Source organism: Notamacropus eugenii, chromosome 7, assembly GCF_028372415.1.
Source record: "Notamacropus eugenii isolate mMacEug1 chromosome 7, mMacEug1.pri_v2, whole genome shotgun sequence".
In the NCBI taxonomy this organism is placed as follows: Eukaryota; Metazoa; Chordata; class Mammalia; order Diprotodontia; family Macropodidae; genus Notamacropus; species Notamacropus eugenii.
Window position 1 is genome coordinate 82,294,103 of NC_092878.1, and position 19,747 is coordinate 82,313,849.

Here is a 19,747-nt window from a genome sequence, read left to right on the forward strand (position 1 = left end):
CAAACATAAAAATAAGATTAGGAGTAGAATCTCTTAGGTAAAGTATATGTCTACATATGTAAATGTGTTTACATGTGTGCGTGTTTGTATATATCAATACCTATACATAAATATATCCATGCTCAATTAGCCTTGGGGTGGTGATTGGGGAGGGGGTAGAACAAAGTAAAAAGTATATGGCAGAGAACAAAAGAAAGCTTACAAGGAAGCAAAGAAAAGTTGGACAGCTTTCAACTTAATGCACAGTATTTAATATATAGGCTTTCTTGAAATGATATTATTGCTATATATCTTGAATCTTCTCCTGTGTTCTGCTGTGCACATATTTTTTTCTTATTTTATATTTAAGTTTATAACATTTTTCTTTTCTTATGTATTTGTTTTAGTATTTATCTAAATTAAAAAATTAAAATTAAAAAAACATTTTTAAATACGGATCACCATCTTGGTCAAATTCGCTTCTTACTTTATACTTTCTTATGGAGGATTATTTTTGATAAGCTCAATACGACGAATCTGGACTCTTGTGTGGATTAAAACATTTAGGCTCTTGAGAATGAGGTAAAAAAACAGTAAAATACATTACTGTCATTGCATTCCCAAAATCTTACAGATAGTGTCTGCTGGAGAATGCAATAATTAGATATATGCTTTCTCAGTTATAAGAAACATCAGGAGTTTCTCTAAATATAGAAATATTCAATATACAGATAACTGGACCAGGAATTTATTATGCGTTCTTCAAGAACTATAATCTTCTCAGTGTCATCCAGGGAGGAAAAAAAAAATCTCTCAACTATAAATAAAAACTACAAGAACATAAGATGAAATCTAAAAGTCTTTCTCAGCAACAGTAAGAGAATATGTTTGCTTTCCTTAAAATTAACCTTCAGAATACTCCAAACCCTATTTGTCCTCCATTATATGAGTCCACTCTAAAGCTTTTGAAAGCTAAACAGCGGAACCAAGCTGAAAGACTTATGGTTCAGATCGTCTGAATTACAGTATCTATTCCTACATCTCATTTAAAAGAAAAACTAAAGGAAACAATTCTCATACATACAACATGTAACTTAATGTAGCTAATTTTGTTTTTGCTACTATAAGTAAAACATTTCACACAAAAGGCAACTCCTCAATTTTCCAATGGGCTGTGACCCAAAAGTTCATTAATGGATTTGGTACTCAGAACATTTTCCCACCCACCCCCAAAAAAGAAGTATTAATGAGAATTAAGCTCCCAGACTGACCCATAAAAGCATACTTAATATATAATTAAGCTTCATTAATTACTAGTACTAGACAGAGTTCTGAGCCTTATTAGTAGAAGGCCTAGTAGTGCAGAAGAAAAAGCAGGAAGAAATGGCAGTAGGAAGGAGAGTTTCTTTCCCAGTTTGAGATAAGTGAATTCTGTCTCCTAAATCCCTTTCTGTGCTCCTGTTCCGAGGGCTTCTAGTACTAGTACCCTCATGCTGCCCTAATCCTGGAGGCCTTTCCTATTTCCCAAAGTGCTCCTTAATCCAAAATTACCTCTTTCCCCTCACCCCACAAAACTCTCCTTTCCTCAGGGTGCAGCTGAATACTGGAGAAATAGTGGGAGAGAAGAAAAATGGAAGACAATGCTAACCTCAGATAAAGGAGGGCCCTCAGGGTCCATCTAGTCAAACCTATACCAGAAGGAAAATCTCCTCTGTAACACCTATGGCAAGTAGTTATCCGTGTCCTTGAACAAGTTTTATCTGTAAAATAAGTGAGTTGAGAAGGGTGTGGCCTGTAATCACAGTTACTGAGGAGGCTGAGGCTGGTGGATTCTTTGAGCCTGGGCATTATGAGGTACAATGCACTAGGTCCAGCACCAATAGTGAGCTCCTGAGAGCTGCCCTAGACTCCCTAAGGAGAGATGAACTGGCCCAAGCTGGAAACAGCAGGTCAGAGCTTCCTTTGAGATGAGCAATGGGATCAGACCTGTGAGGAGACATGGCATTTCCAGCTTCTGTGAGTGGGACAAGGAAACTCAGACTCCCTTGACTCCTCCCTCGCAAAAAAGTGGAATAGACCACATCAGGGGGTCTTAACCTGAAATGCATGAACTTTTTTAAAAAATATTTTGATAACTGTACTTCAACATACTATAAATATGTATAATATATGTAAATATGTTATATATAAACATATACTATACTATATAATGTATACACTATATATTTTATGCATTTTAAAAACATTATTCTCAAAAGAGGCTACATAGGCTTCCCCAAAGAGTATTCAAGACCAAAAAAAGATTAAAAACCCATGCACTAAATATTTTAAAATAGAACTGATCTTTGAAAGAGTAACTTTATACCTGATTGCTCTCCAGAAGTACTATGAGATGCCTCATATAAATTAAAACTAGGTATGGCTCATCCCTCATCATGGCATGGACAGGACTTTGTGTGCTCAGAGGTGATACCACCATATCAATCTGGAAAGGCCTGAGATGTTTCACTGGGAACAAATGGTATATCTTTTCCCTGAGGAAAAAACTAGCTAAGCCCTAAGACTCATGACCAGAATGCTGGCCCCTAAGTGAGAACTGTCCTTAGCCCCAGCTACTCATTAAACTGCCAAGTAAATGGAGATTTGTCTACTACATCAATACGACCTCAGAGAAGTGCATGGAGGGAAAGAAGAGGCTGCCAAACATCACAAACAATATATTATAAAGTAGAAGTGGTACACAGGATGCCATCAATGAAATTTATGAGTGAAAAAATGATAGGATTACATGGGGATTGTGGAAGGAAAATCAGGAGATAGACAAGAACTCCATTAGTATCCTCGCTGATGGAAAAAGAAAACAAGAAAGTCCCCTTGCATTTTGGATGCACCTCCCCTAGTGAACTTATAGGGGGGAGGAAACGGGCAAGAGTCTACCAGGTCAGGCAAGGATGGATGGGTTGCAATCTGTATCAGAAGAGGGGTCTGCACATATCAGGGAGACCAGAAATATATATGTAAATGTAGCCATCCTAAAGACGGAGGTAAGTGAACTTTTACAGGATGCTTTCAGGTTTGCAAAGCACTGGATCCCAGAAGCAGTCAAGCTTAAGTCTATGAAACGGAAATGAATGAACAGAAGCCTCCACCACAAATTAGAAATTAGACTCTCACTTCTAAGTTTCAAAAGGATAAAAGTGATTCCTTATTACTTGGAGACAGTTGCTAATTAAACAATAAAAATAATAAAAATTTATCCTCCCTCATGAATTATTAGCTTCAAACAGTAAAAAAAAAAGAAAAGAAAAGAAAAGAAAAAGAAAAAGAAACTTGGGGGAGGGGATTTTTTTTTTTTTAAAAAAAGAATATTTTAGGATTTTTGTTATTTCCTTAGGGTAATAGAAAAATGTTTAAAACTTGACAACCCTTGCCTTTCTGTACTATATTTAATATAGCTGAAAAATTCATTTTCTAGCCCTCCTACTGCTTACTTTTCTCCGTTTCACAACTCAAGTAATTTACTGCCTACTGCTGCTGTCATCCATCTGAAATGGCACCTCCTCCATTCCCTTCCAGCTTCCACTGCAGAGCTCGCTCACACATCTATCTTTAAGATGGCTATATTTACATATACCCATATGCCACCATTCATGAAACAACCACTGCCTTCCTCTTGTCTTGGCACTGATGGCTACATATATAAGCTTTGATGGGCAGTCAGAGGGTGAATGAGAGGGAATTTCTCTTCTTAGGCTATCACTCACTTTTTCACGGGTACAGGGTAGGCACTTTTAATTCCACTGCCTCGTGGAAAGGAATTGATAAACGAAAGAGAAAGGCTAGGGAGCCACAGTGGGCTACAGAGCAAAGATAGGATTCTAAGAGCTGGGAGCAAAATATCATCTTCACCTCTGTTCTCACTGCCTAAACTCTCCTCTACCTATCCAAATCCCATCTTTCAAAGCCCAGCTCTTGCTATCACTTTCTCCATGAAGCCTTAACTGGTCATCCCAGTGACCATTTCCTTTTGAAAATTCTAGCTTCCACATATGAGACAGTCATTTGCTCTCACTGAGTCTCAGTGACCTCATCTACAAAATGGGGATAATACTAGTCATATTTACCCACATCACAGAGCTGTTTCAAGGAACATGCTTTCTAAGTCCTGTCTCCATAATCTGTGTTACGAATTACTGTTATTGTTGGCTGCAACACGTATTTGACCTTTAACCATAGAACCATAAATTTAGAGTTGAAAGGGCTCCTCACTGTCATCTAGCCCAGGGTGTGCTGGAGATAGTGCTTCCTGAGATGGGAGCATTTATACCTTGGAAATTGGTTTGATTTCTGGTTTTGTTAATTGTCTAGATTTAAGAAAGTAATGGAGAAAATGTTAATAATGCAAATTAAACTTAAAAGTGTGCCCAATATATTGTGGAGAGCAAGCTGTTAAACATTTATGATCGCATCACTGATCTAATTCCAACCTTCTCATTTTACAGATGAAAAACTGAAGCCAAATGGATTAAGGAACCTGCCCAAGGTCACAGGGCTCATAGAGAGAAGAGGAGAGATTCAAATTCAGGTCCCACAGATTCCAAGTTTAATTTTTTCAAATTCATCATCCCAAACATATCCTTGTAACACCTCTCCCCTCCATCTTATATATAGTTTACGACTGAATTATTCCTTAAATGTTCATGTGTAAACTCCCTGAGGGTAATGACTGCATTAGTCACACCCCTGCCCCAGCACTAGGTCACTTCTGATCCTTACTGGGTTTTTATTATGCAGTCATGTCCAACTCTTTGACCCCTTTTTTGGGGTTTTCTTGGCAATGATACTAAATGGGCTTGCCATTTCCTTCTTCAGCTCATTTTACAGATGAGGAAACTGAGGCAAACAGGGTTAAGCATATGAGACTAGATTTGAACTCACAAAGATGAGCCTTCCTGACTCCAAGTCCAGCAATCTATACTTGTGGAATGAAAGAAGGCGAGGCCAGTTATCTATCATATCAGCAGTTATATTTATTCTACAGCGACCCCAAATTCTTAGTGCAATTTTAAGCTATTGAAGCTCTAAACTATGAAAGCTTACCAACTGCACTAAGACTTTTGGGACATATCACAGAGTCCATGGAGCTGGGTGAACCCTAATTCTGTATTTTACTACCTGTAAGACTTTTGACTACGTTCTTTTACTTCCCCCAGGCTTCAGTGTCCTCATCTGTAAAATGAGAGGGTTCACCTGTGTTGAACTCACATAGAAATGGATCCTTCCCAGATGGGCTGTAAGACTGAGACCTCTCTACCAGGTGATCCCATGACTCTGAATCCAATGAACTTAAGCTCCAAGACACAACAAGGTTGAGAATATAATACTTTCCAATAGTAATGATAAGATATGGAAGGGCAGGCTAAAAGCAATCAAAGATTCCTCAAGCACACAGAGGTTAAAAGACTTACCTAGTTAAAAAACCCCTGAGACAGGTTTTGAACCCAGATCTTTCTATGACAAGCCCAGCTGCCTATCTACAATGCCAGGTTGCCTTCTCCAGGCCTCATCTCACTATGTTCATCACTGTAGATTATATATGTATTATTGCATTTGATCCACAACAACTGTTCCCATTTTGCAGATAAGGAAACTGATGATCACAAAGGTTAAGTGATTTGACCATTGTCACGCAGCTAATAAACATCTAAGATTTTCCTCACTCTGAGATCAACACTCTATCTAATGTACCAGACAAGTTTAGAGCTGGAAGGAATCTGAGAGCTCATCTAGTCCAACCTTTTGTTCTGGGGAAACTGAGGCACTTGCCCTAGATAACAGAGATTGTTAAAGGCAACCCATGCCCCTCCAAGGTCGTCTTTTTTCCATTACGCTGAAGATGGGGAAAGGATTGGATGAGCCTGGATCATCCTTCCCTTGAGGCTCAGTCAGGTGTCTGTCCTCAGCTTAAAACCAAGTCAAAATAATTCTCTGCCTAAGGGCAAAAAAGCAAGCTTTTCAATGCTGATTCAGCAGGGCAGGCCCTAACCCTTATTCCTCTTCATTCTGTCTTTGGACTGAGCTAATAAGTCAAATTCTGGAAACAAGATATGCAGAATATATTAGAAATGTTTAGATCTGCTGATCATACTCACTCTGCCTCAGCTAAGGGCACAAGGAAGTCACAGGATCTCGAGTCTACTGGTATATAATGGGACATAATTAATAAACTAAAGCAGCACTCCATGTGTTATCACTTTTAGCTGTGCCAAAACATGTGGCAACATGCATGCTGCATAGTACTGTCATTTAAAAAGACCCCCCCAGACAACGATAAATGCTTGGTGGTTATTATGACCACTCTCTCATTGAGTCTGTTGAAAAAGTTTTGTGTGTGCATATGTGAGCCTGCGTGCCTCTGTGTGTGATTGTGCCCGAGGCTGCCAATCTCAGTGCCATCCACAAACTGTGATTTCTTACTTTCTCAAGAATTATCATCTAGACCTACAAATATGTTTTTTTAAATGCTTGGAAAACATCCATCAAATAGAATGTATTTTTAACCACTGTTTATTTTTAATATAAAAGGTACTGTGAACTGCTAATGAAGAGTTAATTTAAGAAGGAGAAGAGGCTGTCCTGATAAGTAATGAAATATTTGGCATCACTCATCAGACACATTTAGAGCTGACAGAGGTCTTAGAAGCCTTCAAGTTTAACATCTTCATTTTACAGATGTGGAAACTGAGGCACAGAGAAGTTAAATGATTTTCCCCAGAGTCATATAGTGAGTGTGTATAAGGGAGGATATGAATTTGGCTTTTCCTGGTCCAGTACTCTATCTACTATGCCACCTTGGGGTAAATTCTACTTCAATAAAAAGAACATTTTATTCCCATTTTATCCATCTCTACTAAAGTACCTAAGTTAGAGTAAGCAGTAAGATAAGTTGGGTTTCTTAAAAAAGAATCTTTCTCCAAGCAAGAAATCACAAGTAATATACTAAGTAATAGACCTTGGGTTCTGAGACACTAGAGAGGTCACTTTAACTCTACATGCACCAAGTAACTCCACAGAATTCATTTGCTAAATTATATATGATTCTAAACTGCTCTGCAGGAGGTAATTCCCACACCAGGAGTTCCCGGTGCTGATGAAATCACAGATCCTTTGTTATTCTTGTCCCAGAAGAGATCGTAGGTAGTAATAAAATAAGAAAACAGTAAAACCTAGGCAAATACTATTTAGTATTACTGCCATAAATACTAACAACTGTTTACATAGCAATGCATACCTGAAATACCTTAGCAGTTCAAAAACCCAAGAATTGTGTGGGTGTATTATGTAGGGAGATAACATGGTACAATTGGAAGGAATGCTTCCTTTAGAGTCAATGGAGGTGGGTTTGAATACCTGTTCACCCACTTTTCCACCAATGTTACCTCAGGCAAGTCTCTTCACCACCCTAAGTCTCTATTTCCTCATCTTCAAAATAAAAGGCTAGACTAAAAGACCTCTGAGGTCCTTTAGAGATCTTGATCAATGAAGGTAGATAGCAGATTCCTCCCCTACAAAGAAAACCAAGGCTGTAAATTATTAACTCTAAATCTTAGGGCTGTTCAGTTGAATACTTGAGCCCTCTACTCCAAATTCTTTTTACCAATGATCAAACATTTAGAGCCTTCCTCCTAACACTAGAGATGTGTCAACAACAAAGACACTTTCTATTCATAGCCAGAAGCTATCCTTCTAGTCTAATTAAGAGTGAAACAAAACCTTTCCAAAGAAGCAAATCTCCCCTGTCATTAAAGGAAGCAGACCTGGGTCAGGTGTCTCAGAAATGATCAATGTGATGACTGGTTCTCCAAGTTAAAATATTCATGAGTGAAATTCCCCATGCCTTGCTTCCTGCAGAATTTTTCTTGAAGGAGTTCAGGAAATAAACAAACGCCATAGAAGAGTGCAGAGAAGACCTGTGTATTTATTTAATCCACAGCACATGGGCTCCAAATACTGAAAAGTATCACCCTCTCTCTCAGAACACTCACTCTCCTAAAGAAATTTTAAAATGTGAATCAAAAGAAAAAAATTATCAAATGGTCTGCCAGTGATGGGTTCAAAGGATCATTTTTCTAAACTTGGGCCATCCCCTGGGGGATGGATATAGAGGTAACATGGTGTTTGCAGCAGTCACACTATTCAATCTATAGTCAGACCAGCTGCTCCTCATCCACTCTAGGTTGAAACCTGTATTATCTAATGCCTACAAGATGAAAAATTCCTGTAGTAAGTCAAAGGAAACTACAAAAGAAACTACAAAGTACATTATTTTTTTGTGGAAAGTTATAATAATAGATACCAGCACCCTAGCAGGAAAAAGACCTGGAATCAAGTCTGCTCTGATACTTAACATCTGTGTAAACTTGGGTCAAGACCATCTCTCTGAGCCTCTTTGAGGTTTCAAATGTAAAATAGGGATTTAAAAAACTGTACTACTTACCTTATCAGGCTGGTGGGAGGAAAAGGCCTTATAAACCTTCAAGTATTAAGATAAGTGTGAATTTATAAATGCTTACTAGGAACTTTCTACCTGTGTGATGCTGGGAAAGTCACTAATCCTCTCTGATCATCAGTTTGCTCAATAGCAAAACCAGATAGCTGGACTCCAGGTGCTCTAAATCTAACATCTAAGATCCTTATAAACTGTTGAAAATATTCTAAGCAAGATTAACTACTAATTAAAACTGGATCCATGACAATTTGGTCAATTTCCACAATAGTCTTCTGCATGACAAATGCAACTATTTACTTGACAACTACTTTTCCTACATTTACCCCGTCCCAAAAAAAAAGAAAAAAAAAGGAGCCAGAGAGAAAAATCCACAGCATAGCATAAAGATATCATATTATCTTATTACCTGACTTCTGACCTTACGTAATAAAATAGTTTATTTCTAAAAAATATATTTGATTAAAACAGATTGAGGCTCAGCTAAGCACTACATTCTACCTGAACCCTTTCCCGATATTCTCAACCTAAAGGAACTTCCCCCCAAAATTATTTTGTATCTATTTTGTATCAAACTGCATAAGGTCACAAATGTAGAGTTAGAAGGGACTTTATAGGTCATCTAGTCAAACACTCCCATTTTACAGATAAGAAAACTGAGGCACAGAGAGGGTGACTTGCCCAAGGTCACACAAGTTCCATGTGGCTAAATCAGGATTCAATCTCAGGTAATTTGACTCCAAATCCAATACTATCTGCAAGTCTCTCCTATATCCCCTCAGATTATAAACTCATCAAAGGCAGAAACAAGCTCACTTTCATTGTTACATTCCTAGCATGGTGCTTGGCTCATCACTTTTGCTCAGTCGTGTTTGATTCTTCATAACACCAGTGGCCAACAGCATGGTATGGGTTTTTTTTGGCAAAGATACTGAAGTGGTTTACCATTTTCTTCTGGAGTGGATTAAGGCAAACAAGTGACTTGGCCAGGGTCATGCAGCTATTAAGCATCTGAGGCTGGGTTTGAATTCAGGTCTTCCTAACTTGAGGCCTAGCAGTCTATCCACTGAGTCATCTCTTTGCCTCTGGTTGGCACGCATTGGGTGCTTCATAAATACCTATTCGTTGGTTGATTTCATGCGGTAACGAGCAGTCACATTATGAGTTACACTTGAAATTTTTTGCCAGCCCCAACTCAGGCCCACACTGAAACTCTAATAAAGGATCTTGCTGAATTAATTTTACTGCAGTTCCAGGAAAAAAAAAACAAACTATGATTAGATTGTCCACAGTCCAGAATGACATTCTATTGCCATGGCAACAAAACCAACCTACCTGTGGCTATGGTCTGTTAAGAACTCCTCCTACCAGCAAATACGGTAGTATGCTTTCATAAAGCCAAACACCACCACAACCAGAAGCAAAAAATAATGCCACTGGGCTGATTTTCTATTCTGGACATACATAATCAGTGGGGGGAAAAAATAAACCACAATCACACCTTATCACCTAATTTTACAAGTTACCACAATCTGACATCTTTTAAATTACATTTGAATAATTTGGTAATTGTCCCCCAAAAAACTTACTTTAGCTGAGAACACATATAGAATATCAGCATATTTTTAAATAATCTGTCACCAGTTCCAAAAGCACTTGTTTTCTTAAGTACTGGTAATGAATAAATGGAAGCAAAGAGAGAAATCTAGTCCTCCATGCACATTGTGATTCACCAACTAGCTGTTTCTTGGCTACTTACTCGAACTGGGGGGCTTCGGGCCTGCACGCGTTGCTGTCCACCTTGGGAGCCTTGGGGATCTTTTGAACTACAATTCACAACAGCACTGCCCTGGGCCCTGAGAGCATTTGTGCAGTTAATTCCACTGCTGGTGCCTGGTTTCCGAGGTCTCTGCTTGATTCCATCCAACAGTCTAACCAACAGGATGTTACTGGGTAGCTCATCCACTCCACAGCCCACTAAAGTCCTGCATTCTGGACACCTCAGTTCATTTCGAGAACCAACAATCCCCAGCAAACAGCGTTTGCAAAATGTGTGCTGGCAAGGCAAGACCTTTGCAGAAGCATCAAGTCGTTCTAAACACACAGGACATTCCAACAGATCCAACAAGGCAGATTCATCCATCTTTATCTAATTTACTGAGAAAAAAGTCTTCATAGTTGTTCACCCTTCTTAAAGTGATTCATGTAACATCCATGCCGGTTCAGACTCTCCTCTGGAATTGGTGGGTAGAGAAAAAAAGAAGAATAAATAAATAAATAATGTTGCGATCTGGGAGTTCATTGAAATGCAGAAAGAACACTGTGGTCTAGAGCTCTGATACTAACAAGCTTACTTTCCTTCACTAATCAAGTGTTTACTTATTAAGAAATTTAATTGAGTAAAAGAAGCTGACTTTAAATCATGGTCACCACTATAGTATTAGTTTAATTTAAAAGTAATAAATTGCTTTGTGATCTTGGGAACTTCATTGGCCTTCCCCTGCCTCAGTTTCCTCACCTGGCAAATAAGAGCATCAAATCAAATGGTCCCTTCCAACTTGGGAAACGTATGCATCTATAGAAGAAAGGTCAAGAACCAAAACATTCATATTTTTAAATAGAGTCTGCTTTGCTTCTGAATCCTGTTCCTACACTAGTGAGTCAATCATTTTTTAAAAGATTTCTACACAATTCAAAAATAATCCCTAAAGCTATTTAGAAGTACACTGTTTTGTAACAGCCACTAAGTGCTTATTACAGAAGGATTTCTGTAATAAATTCAATTTATGAAATTAAATAAAAGAAGATAATTTCTTTGACCATCATAGAGCTATTAACTGCTGTACTTGGCTCAAATGCAAAGCTAAATAGAAGCCAATTTAAAGTTTTCTTTACCTTGAAATTACGATTAACATCCAACAAAGCTCCAATTTTCAAACCACTTTAGAGTTTAATAAAGTCTGCTGCCTGTGTTCACTTGTGGCAAACTGGCTCCAGTATCAGATATGTTTCTTTTTCATATCTGGGGCTGTGATTTCATGAGTAGGGGAACTCCCAAGATGGAAACTCCCTCCCCTGATGCAGATGGGCACTCGTCTGCAACTTTTCATCTTAGAGGTTTGCCTGGAATACTGAGAAGGCTATGTGCATTAGCACAGAAAGTACTATCAGAGTCTGGCCTTGTTGACTCCCAGCACCAGTAAGATCCTTAGCCAATAAGCAACTCTGCAAATGATTTGTTTCTTATCTGGTCTTAAAAATGAGGTTATGCAGCATTTCTCATTAAAAAAGAATGAAAAGTTAATACTGTAAAATGAGGGGCTGGAATTCAGATTCCAATTCTGGATTCTAATACCCAATTTCAAAAAGACTGGCTTTCAAGTTTCTAAAATATAAAAGCAGCTGTCATTTATGCCAATCTCCCCACCTCCAGTCATTCACAAACTCTCCAGTACATGGATTTTTTTGGTATGTTTAAACTGCCTGCCCTCATTCCATTCAAGATAACAAGCAAAAGTAATTGTGACTCTGACAATTGAGAATCTCTGCCTAGAAAGCTGCTGGCGGAATAGGAAATTCGATCGCTCAGTAGAAAGTCATGACCCACATCCACTCCCTCACCTCCCTCACCCCCCAAAGACACCCTACAGATTATGAACTCAGACTCCAAAGAGACGGATTATGTAGAGGCAACCGCCTCCCCCTGCAGACACACCCCACGGCAAGGTGTTTGGGACACAGCATGGCCACTTCCCTGTGGGCAAAGTCAAGGGCTCCCGCAGCCGAGGCAAGAGGACCGGGGAAGTGGTTATTAAATAGAATACTCTGTGCTTCGGTTGGGCAGGGCCCCCCCCCCACACACGCACACACACACGCACACACACACACGCACTCTCCATCTCTCTCTCTCTCTCTCGAAGTTTTCATGGACTTAAGAATAAATGCGTAGCCTTAAGTTGCGAAACTCAGCTCGACATGGGAGGGGGGGAGGCGGAACAAGAAAACCTATTCGAGAGAGGGGCGAGACAAGTAGAGAGGTAACAGTCCCCATAGAAACAGATGTGGGGGCGGGGGTCCCTGGTCCAGCCCGGCGCCCGGGCCACGGAAGCCCTGCCGCAGATCCCGGATCTTGCCAATTCCCTCCAGAAGGCCCGGGCACCCTCGGGGAGCCAGCCGGCAAAGCGAGCTCCCCGGAACGAGAGACATCTCCGCCCCGTACCCGGTGAAAGAGAGAGCGGGGGAGAGCGGAGGGAAAGAGCGGGAGAGGCAGTGAGGCGAGGGGAGAACAAGAGCGAAGGCACCCACCATCTCCTTCCTGACTGCTTCCTCCGTGGCCAAGGGGGGCTGGAGGAGGCAGGAGCCCCCGCTCCCGGGATGGAACTGCCTCCTCCTCTTTGTTCGCGGGCACTGCAGCGGCGGCGGCGGCAGAGGGAAGGGGGGTGCGGCGGCGGCGGCGGCAGATACAGCCGATGCCGCCCCAGCCCCCGCTGCCTCTGGGAGTGTGAGTGTGTGTGTGTCTGTCTCTGACGACGCGGCGGCACGGAGGAGACTCCTCTCCGCTGCGCCCCCTGCACACGCACACACACACTCACACACACGCCCGCGCGCGAGCGCCCCTCCCACTTTCCCAGCCGAGGAGAAGGGAGAGAGGAGGAGGCAGCGGCGAGGCCCCGGGGCGCCCCGAGCCCGGAGTCCAGCCCGGCCAGGGCGTGAGCACACAGCGCCTCCCCGGGGCGCCCGGCGTGGCCCGGCGTGGGGGGTGGGGGGGCCGCTGGGCCGCGGCTGCTCCTGCCCCCTCCCCGCCCCTCCAGCGGCGCAGGCTTCTGCCTTCCCTCTACGGGGAGGGAGATCGGAGGGGTCCTAGAGGGTGCGGCTAATCTTAGGATACACGGGGCATCTGCAAGAGTCTGAACCCAAGGGACAACTCGGGGCACAGATTCCCAGGCAGGCTGGTATGAAGTGCTGTGTGCTAAGCGCTGGGAATACAGAGGAAGGCAGAAAGCTCACTTCCTAACGGGGAGACAACCAGCAAACAACCATGTACTCACAGCACATGTGTGCCAAGCGCCTGGGATACAAAGAGGGCAAAAACAGACTCCCTGTTTGACTTTCGGATGGGGAAGACTACTAGCGAACCACCACGTATGTGTAAGATATATACAACATCGTGGGGGCAACCTACGTGTGTGTGTGTGTGTGGTATGGGGTGGGGGTGGGGACAGGACTGGGAAAGGCCTGCAGAATGCGGATTTCGAGCCGAGTCTAGGACTCTGATTTAACCCTTAGTCAACAACCATTTCTTAAGCTTTACCTGTGTGCCAGGCACTGAGTTAAGCCTTAGGGATACAAAAAAAAGAAAAACAGGCCAATGACTATGAAGGTACAGGATATATACACAACAGATGGAAAGTAATCCCAGAGGAAAGGCATGGGGGGGGGGGGGGGGGCGAATGCAGGAGGGACCCGGAAAGGCCTTTTGCAGAAAATGGGATGAGACAATAATAATTACGTACGAACAATATATATACTGGGAGGCAATCTTAGAGGAAGTCACAACAGGAGAGGGGACAGGAGGTGGAGGTGAGAATCACGGGGTGGCCTCTTGCAGGTGAGATGTGAGCCAAGTCTTGAAGGACTCAGTCAACAAGTGTGTGCCAGGCTTTGTAGGAGGAGATACAAAAAAGCAAAGACATGCCTTCAGGAAGCTCACATTTTAATGCTGGAGACATTTGTGCAAGACATATAACCAGTAATAACTAAATAGTCATTGTTTTTCTTTTACCCGGAACCCTAAGGGTCTTCCCCTCCCAGTTTGATCTTTTTTATTCTTATTATTATTAAAGGGAGACATCCCTCCAGTAATTTAAAGAAGCTTATTCATTGAATGGGTGTATCTCACTCAAAAGTGAGAGTGTGTGATAAGACCTTAGTCTGAAAAGACCAGGGTCTTACATTGCATCCTGATGAATATCGTGCCTCTGGACCCAGATGGCCCAGGAGAAGAAAGTGAGCTGGCTGACCTCGCACAGCCCTCCCTCACTCAAATCCAAGTCAACTGCAAGTCATGTCTTCAGAATCTTGATGCCACAATCCTCTTCAAGAACTTAGGACAAACACAACAACACTTGTAAGTGGGAGGTGATTCCAGAGACAAGGCACTTAGCAACAGTGAGATCGGAAAAGGCCACTTTGAGAGAAGTCTTGACTGGGGGCCCGGGTTCAGAGACAGCACCCTCCCCGCTCCGGGCCTCGGCGTGGTAGGGAGAAGCTCTACGCCAAAGGCTTTAGGCTGAGGGTCCCAGGGTAGATTCGGAAGACGGCTGTTTGCAGAAGGACCCAGAGGGGCAAAGGCGGAAGAATGAAAAAGACAGAGGTGAAAACGAGAGAAGACGATGCCCGCTGTGCCCAGTCTCCTCCCCGGACCAACGGCCAGGAGACCCTGGAATGCCCCGGGGCCAGCCACGGGACCGACCCGTCCCCTCTTCCTGCACTGCTTGGACTCCGAGTGGCAGGAGGATGGTCGGGAGCCGCCCCAAGGAGCTAGATGGGCCTCGTAGGGCCATCTTAAATTGTCCGGCCCCCAGGAGATGGGAGGGGAGGGGGAAAGAGACTGCATTGGTCAGCTAGGAGGAAACGTGGCACACTACTTTAATACAAACCAGTTGGTTCCTAGAGTCCTTGCTGCGGTAGTCCTGGGGCCACACCCCCAATCCCAACCTTTCCTTCCCTCCCATGCAGTTCCCAAGCTAGCACGAGCACGCTTACGCGCACTCACCCGCGCGCACACACAAGTACACACCTGGGGCGGAGGATGTTGGTTCTATACAGGTATACAAGCGGGCCTCTGCTGGGGAGGGGGAGGTAAAAAACCAGAAATAGGAAAGGTACGACCTCCCACGCATCCGACCAGGACAGTGGGGGCAGACGGACGAGAAGGAAATCTGGCGCAGCGGCTCCATCACTTCCGAGACGAGGAAGCAGCTCTCACCTGGATTCTTTGTCTTGGGTGGCCCCCTGCACACACCTGGAAGACCGGCTCCCCCTCCAGCACGAGAGAAGGAGGCGGGAGATGGTGCGCAAATGAATGGCCAAATAGGCTTTAGCCGACAGAGAAAAGTTGGGGGGAAGAAGGGGAAGGGAGAACGGGATTCCTTCATCCTGTCAACTTCTAAACCGAATGATCCTGCTTGGGATTGCTCGGCCCCAGGACTTTTTGGAATTCACAGCCCGTGGCATGAATCTTTAAGATTAAGTAGTGGCGTACAGAGCCTAGGAAAAGAGCCACCTTCGGCTCTGCCTTGGCTTCTATCGATGAGTCATTCACCATTGGTCACTTTGGTTTAGTGTCTTCTGTCTCTACACGTGGTGGCAGTCATCGAATGCTGACTGACCAAAAGGTTGTTGAGTTTTCCTTTTTACTTTTACAGGTGTGTGCCGTTTGTGGTCAGAGACAGGGGACTAGAATTATGTACCTTCTGAAACTCAGATGAGGCACAGAAATTCCTTCTTACCCTTCTGGGCCTTATTCCATAGTAATAAGCTCTTTTTTTACTGACCCTAAAAAATTGACATGTACCAGAGTAGGGCAGAGATGACAAGTCCACATAACCTTGGTGAATACAATATTTGATAATATATTGGCAGCTATAGGAATTCCCTAGATACAAGCTACCATATTTTTTTAGATGCTAATGGATCAGCCAGCTTCATTCAGGTGTCTACTCATTCCAGTCCACTCAGTCACCCAAGTGATTTTCCTAAAATGAACCACCACAATCAATCAACTCTCGGGACTTCTCATTGCCTCCAGAATAAAATATAAAGCCTCCTGTTTGGCATTCAAAGCCCTTCATAAGCTAGCCCTCTCCTACCTTTAAAATCTTTTTCACTTTACTCCTCTCCATACAGTCTTCCATCAGGTGACGCAGGCCTTTTGTTCTTGGCTTCAGGCATTTTCTCTGCCTTTCCCCATGCTTGGAATAACTTCCTTCCTCATCTCTGCCTACTGGCTTCTTTAAATTTCAGCTAAAATCAACTTCTAAAGGAAACCTTTCCCAACCCCTGGAAGGGGTGGGGAACCTACAGCCTCAAGACCACATGTGGCCTTCTAGGTCCTTGGGTGCTGCCCTTTGACTGAATCCAAACTTCACAGAACAAATCCTGAAACGAATTGAATTCTAGGTCCTTGGGTACAGCCTTTTGATTGAGTCCTTTTATTAAGGGGATTTGTTCTGTGAAGTTGGATTCAGTCAAAGGGCAGCACCCAAGGACCTAGAAGGCCACATGTGGCCTTGAGGCTGCAGGTTCTCCCCCCCGTCCTCCACCCCCCACCCCGTATAGAGTGCCTTCCATCTTGTAATTATTTCCTTTTTACCTTGTATTTTACTTATTTGTGCCTACTTCATTGCTTGTCTCCCAGGTAGATTGTGAGCAAATTGAGGGCAGTGACTGTCTTTTTGCCACTTCTTTACTACCCCACTACTTAGTACAGTGCCTGGGACATGCTAGTTGTGTAACAAATGTTTATTGACTAACAACATGAGGAGCCAATTTCTGCTAAAGTTCACCCCAGAGCCAGTTTTATAGTAGAGGATAGCTTATTCTCTTTCTAATCTGGGCTCCTAAAGTTGGATCAATACTTTTTTCTTCCTTAAGCTTAGTCAGAAGTCAATAAACAATTTATAAAGGTGAGTTATCTAGGGGGATGAAGGAATCTAATTTCCTGGAGGTAATTTGAAAGATTGAAACTTAGCTTCCCAGTTAGAAAAAAGGAAGGTCTTTCCTTATTTAAGCAATAATTAAGCACCTACTATGTACCAGGCACTGTGCTAAAAGCTGGGGTTGTACAGTAAGATAAGATAGTGTCAGCTCTCAAGGACCTCACAGTCTCATAACCAAAAGGAAAAACTTGGAGAAGGAACGTACCAGAAGAGATTTCCCTTCCCTTCATTCCTACAGATTGAACATTAAGGAAAGAATCAACTTATTTGTCTGACCATGGTATGATTTATTTAAAGGACTCTATGTCTTTAAGGTGATGCCTCACTATCTGACCTGCTGCTAATGGTGGCTGAGATTCACTTAGTCCTTTTCCTCCCAAGACTTCAAAGCACTTTAATGTATATTATCTTCACAACATCTTTGTGAAATAGTAGGTAAGGACAGATATAATTATCCTCATTTTACAGATGGGAAAAAAAAGACCGATTAGGTTACGTGCTCTGTAATGGAGCCCCAGTCTCTGAATTCACACACTTCATTAGACTAAGCTATCATGAGTACATATACAGCATGGTACAATGGAAAGGACATTGGCATTAGAGTCAGAGAACCTGGATTCAAATACTGCCTCTATAACTACTAACATGACCTGGGGCATGTCAATTAACTTCCCTCAACCTTAGTTTCTTCATTTATAAAATGAAAGGGTGGTCCTAGATGGTCTGTAAGTCTGATTCTATAAACACATAAAAATGACCCACATACAGGTATTACACATATACTAACTAAATCGTGTTGATGTGATTTTGTTGTTTCAAAGGATCAGAAATAAAGTCGTAGCTCATCAGTTGTGAAACATCTAAGCAAATTATGCACCATCCACATAAATAAAAGATTGCGATGACTATGAAGAATTCTGAGATGCACTGCAAGACATAGGAACTAGTACACAGTGAGGTAATATGAACTAAGAAGACAACATACCCAATAACCACACCGTTGTAAAAGGAAAGAACAATGAAAACAAAAATGAATAGTGCTTAATTATAAAGACCAAGTTGCCCTGGGGAGAAGAGATGAGAACTTAGCTCCCCTTTTTCTTTGCAGAGATTGGTCAATTTGGCTGAACTGCCTTTTTCTCCTCTTTCTTTTTATGCTGGCACGTGTAGGTGCTTAACAAATGCTTATTGACTGACTTGTCATAAGGGATGGCTCCCTGGAAAGAGTTGAGAGAAGGATTATATCAGGAAATGAAAGCGATGTTCAAACAAAAGATAACAAAAACAATTTTTTTGAAAATTTATGAAAAGAAAAACATGTTGATAAACTACACAATGACCCCTCTCTGTCATACTTCTTCACTGCATATTTGGAATCATGCAGACATTGCTAGCCTAGTTCTACCATGGAAGGACAGATGTCCATTCACAGAAGGATTATCTTATTTTGAAAAATATATTTTTAATAATGTCTTTGTTCTTTCAACACCTACATTTCTTAATGTATCCTCCTTTCTTCCATTCCCCTCCCAGAAAGCTATCCATTATGACAAAGAAATTTTTTAAAAATCCAACCAAACTAACCAACAGATCAAGTCAACAAGCGTTTAAGAGCCTACTATGTGCCAGGCACAATGCTAACCTAAGCCTAGGATATACAAAATGGCAAAAGACTCCTGGTCTCAAGGAGAGCGCACTGACAGCATATTAAAAAAAAGTCCGACATTATATGTATCTGCAGCCTTAGTCCCCCACTTCTGAAAAGAAGTATCTTCTCATATCTCTTCTTTGAAGCCAAGACTGATCATATAATTCCATATCATTCAGTTTCAATTGTTTAATTATTGTTATTCTTTGTATTTAAATTGTTGTGGACATTGGGTATACTTTTTTCCTATTTGAACTTCACTTTTCATCAGTTCATATAAATCTTTACATGCTTTTCTGTATTTATCATATTTCTTGTTTCTTTCATTACAATAGTATTCTATTACATTTGTTCACCACAATTTCTGCTGTAAGTATTTGGCCATATTTGGAAATTTTCTTTTTATCCTTGACTTTAATGGGGTAGAATTTCTGAGTCAAAGGGTACTGACATTGTAGAGGCATCACCAGCTATTAATAATCATACAGAAGGAAACAGTGCTCCAAAATGCAAATAAGAGAAATGAAAAATCAAAACCACTCTGAGGTTTCACTTACCCAGAAAACTGGCAAAGATGACACTTTGTACATGCCCTCCAATATTAGCCACCCCCCTCTTTTGTTATCTTTGCCAATTTCTGCCTAGGATGAAGCCTCAGAATTATTTCAATTTGCATTTCTCTTGTTAGAGATTTGGAACATTCTTTCATATTACATTCTTTCATATGGTTGTTCATAGTTTACCATTCCTACTTTGAAGATTTTTGATCATACCCTTTGACCATTCATTTATTGGAAAGGCAGAATATCTTAAAATCAACCAGCAAGGTCTAACTGAATATCTGTTATGTCTACTATGCAACAGTAGTATAACCCATAGGCCCTGTCTTCAACC

At 41.8% G+C, this 19,747-nt stretch overlaps 2 protein-coding genes across 4 annotated transcripts in view; both read right to left on the reverse strand.

The window, feature by feature from the left end:
• LOC140513912 (uncharacterized) overlaps nucleotides 1-10,238 on the reverse strand; it is a 38,827-nt gene extending 28,589 nt beyond the window's left edge. The window contains exon 1 of the mRNA XM_072623883.1: nucleotides 1,628-10,238. The gene's annotated coding sequence lies outside the window, so the exon portion shown is untranslated. The remainder of the gene's footprint in view (nucleotides 1-1,627) is intronic.
• SH3RF1 (SH3 domain containing ring finger 1) overlaps nucleotides 1-12,926 on the reverse strand; it is a 230,164-nt gene extending 217,238 nt beyond the window's left edge. For 2 of the 3 annotated variants that reach the window (XM_072625485.1, XM_072625483.1), the window contains exons 1-2: nucleotides 12,791-12,926; nucleotides 10,245-10,719 (exon numbers count right to left, since the gene is read on the reverse strand). In XM_072625485.1, the coding sequence (XP_072481586.1) occupies nucleotides 10,245-10,628 (384 nt within the window). In that variant the 5' untranslated portion in view covers nucleotides 10,629-10,719; nucleotides 12,791-12,926. Of the gene's footprint in view, nucleotides 1-10,244; nucleotides 10,720-11,380; nucleotides 12,060-12,790 lie in introns of those variants that run through there. The other variant, XM_072625484.1, reaches the window with a different exon arrangement.
• Between the last annotated feature and the right edge of the window lie 6,821 nt (nucleotides 12,927-19,747).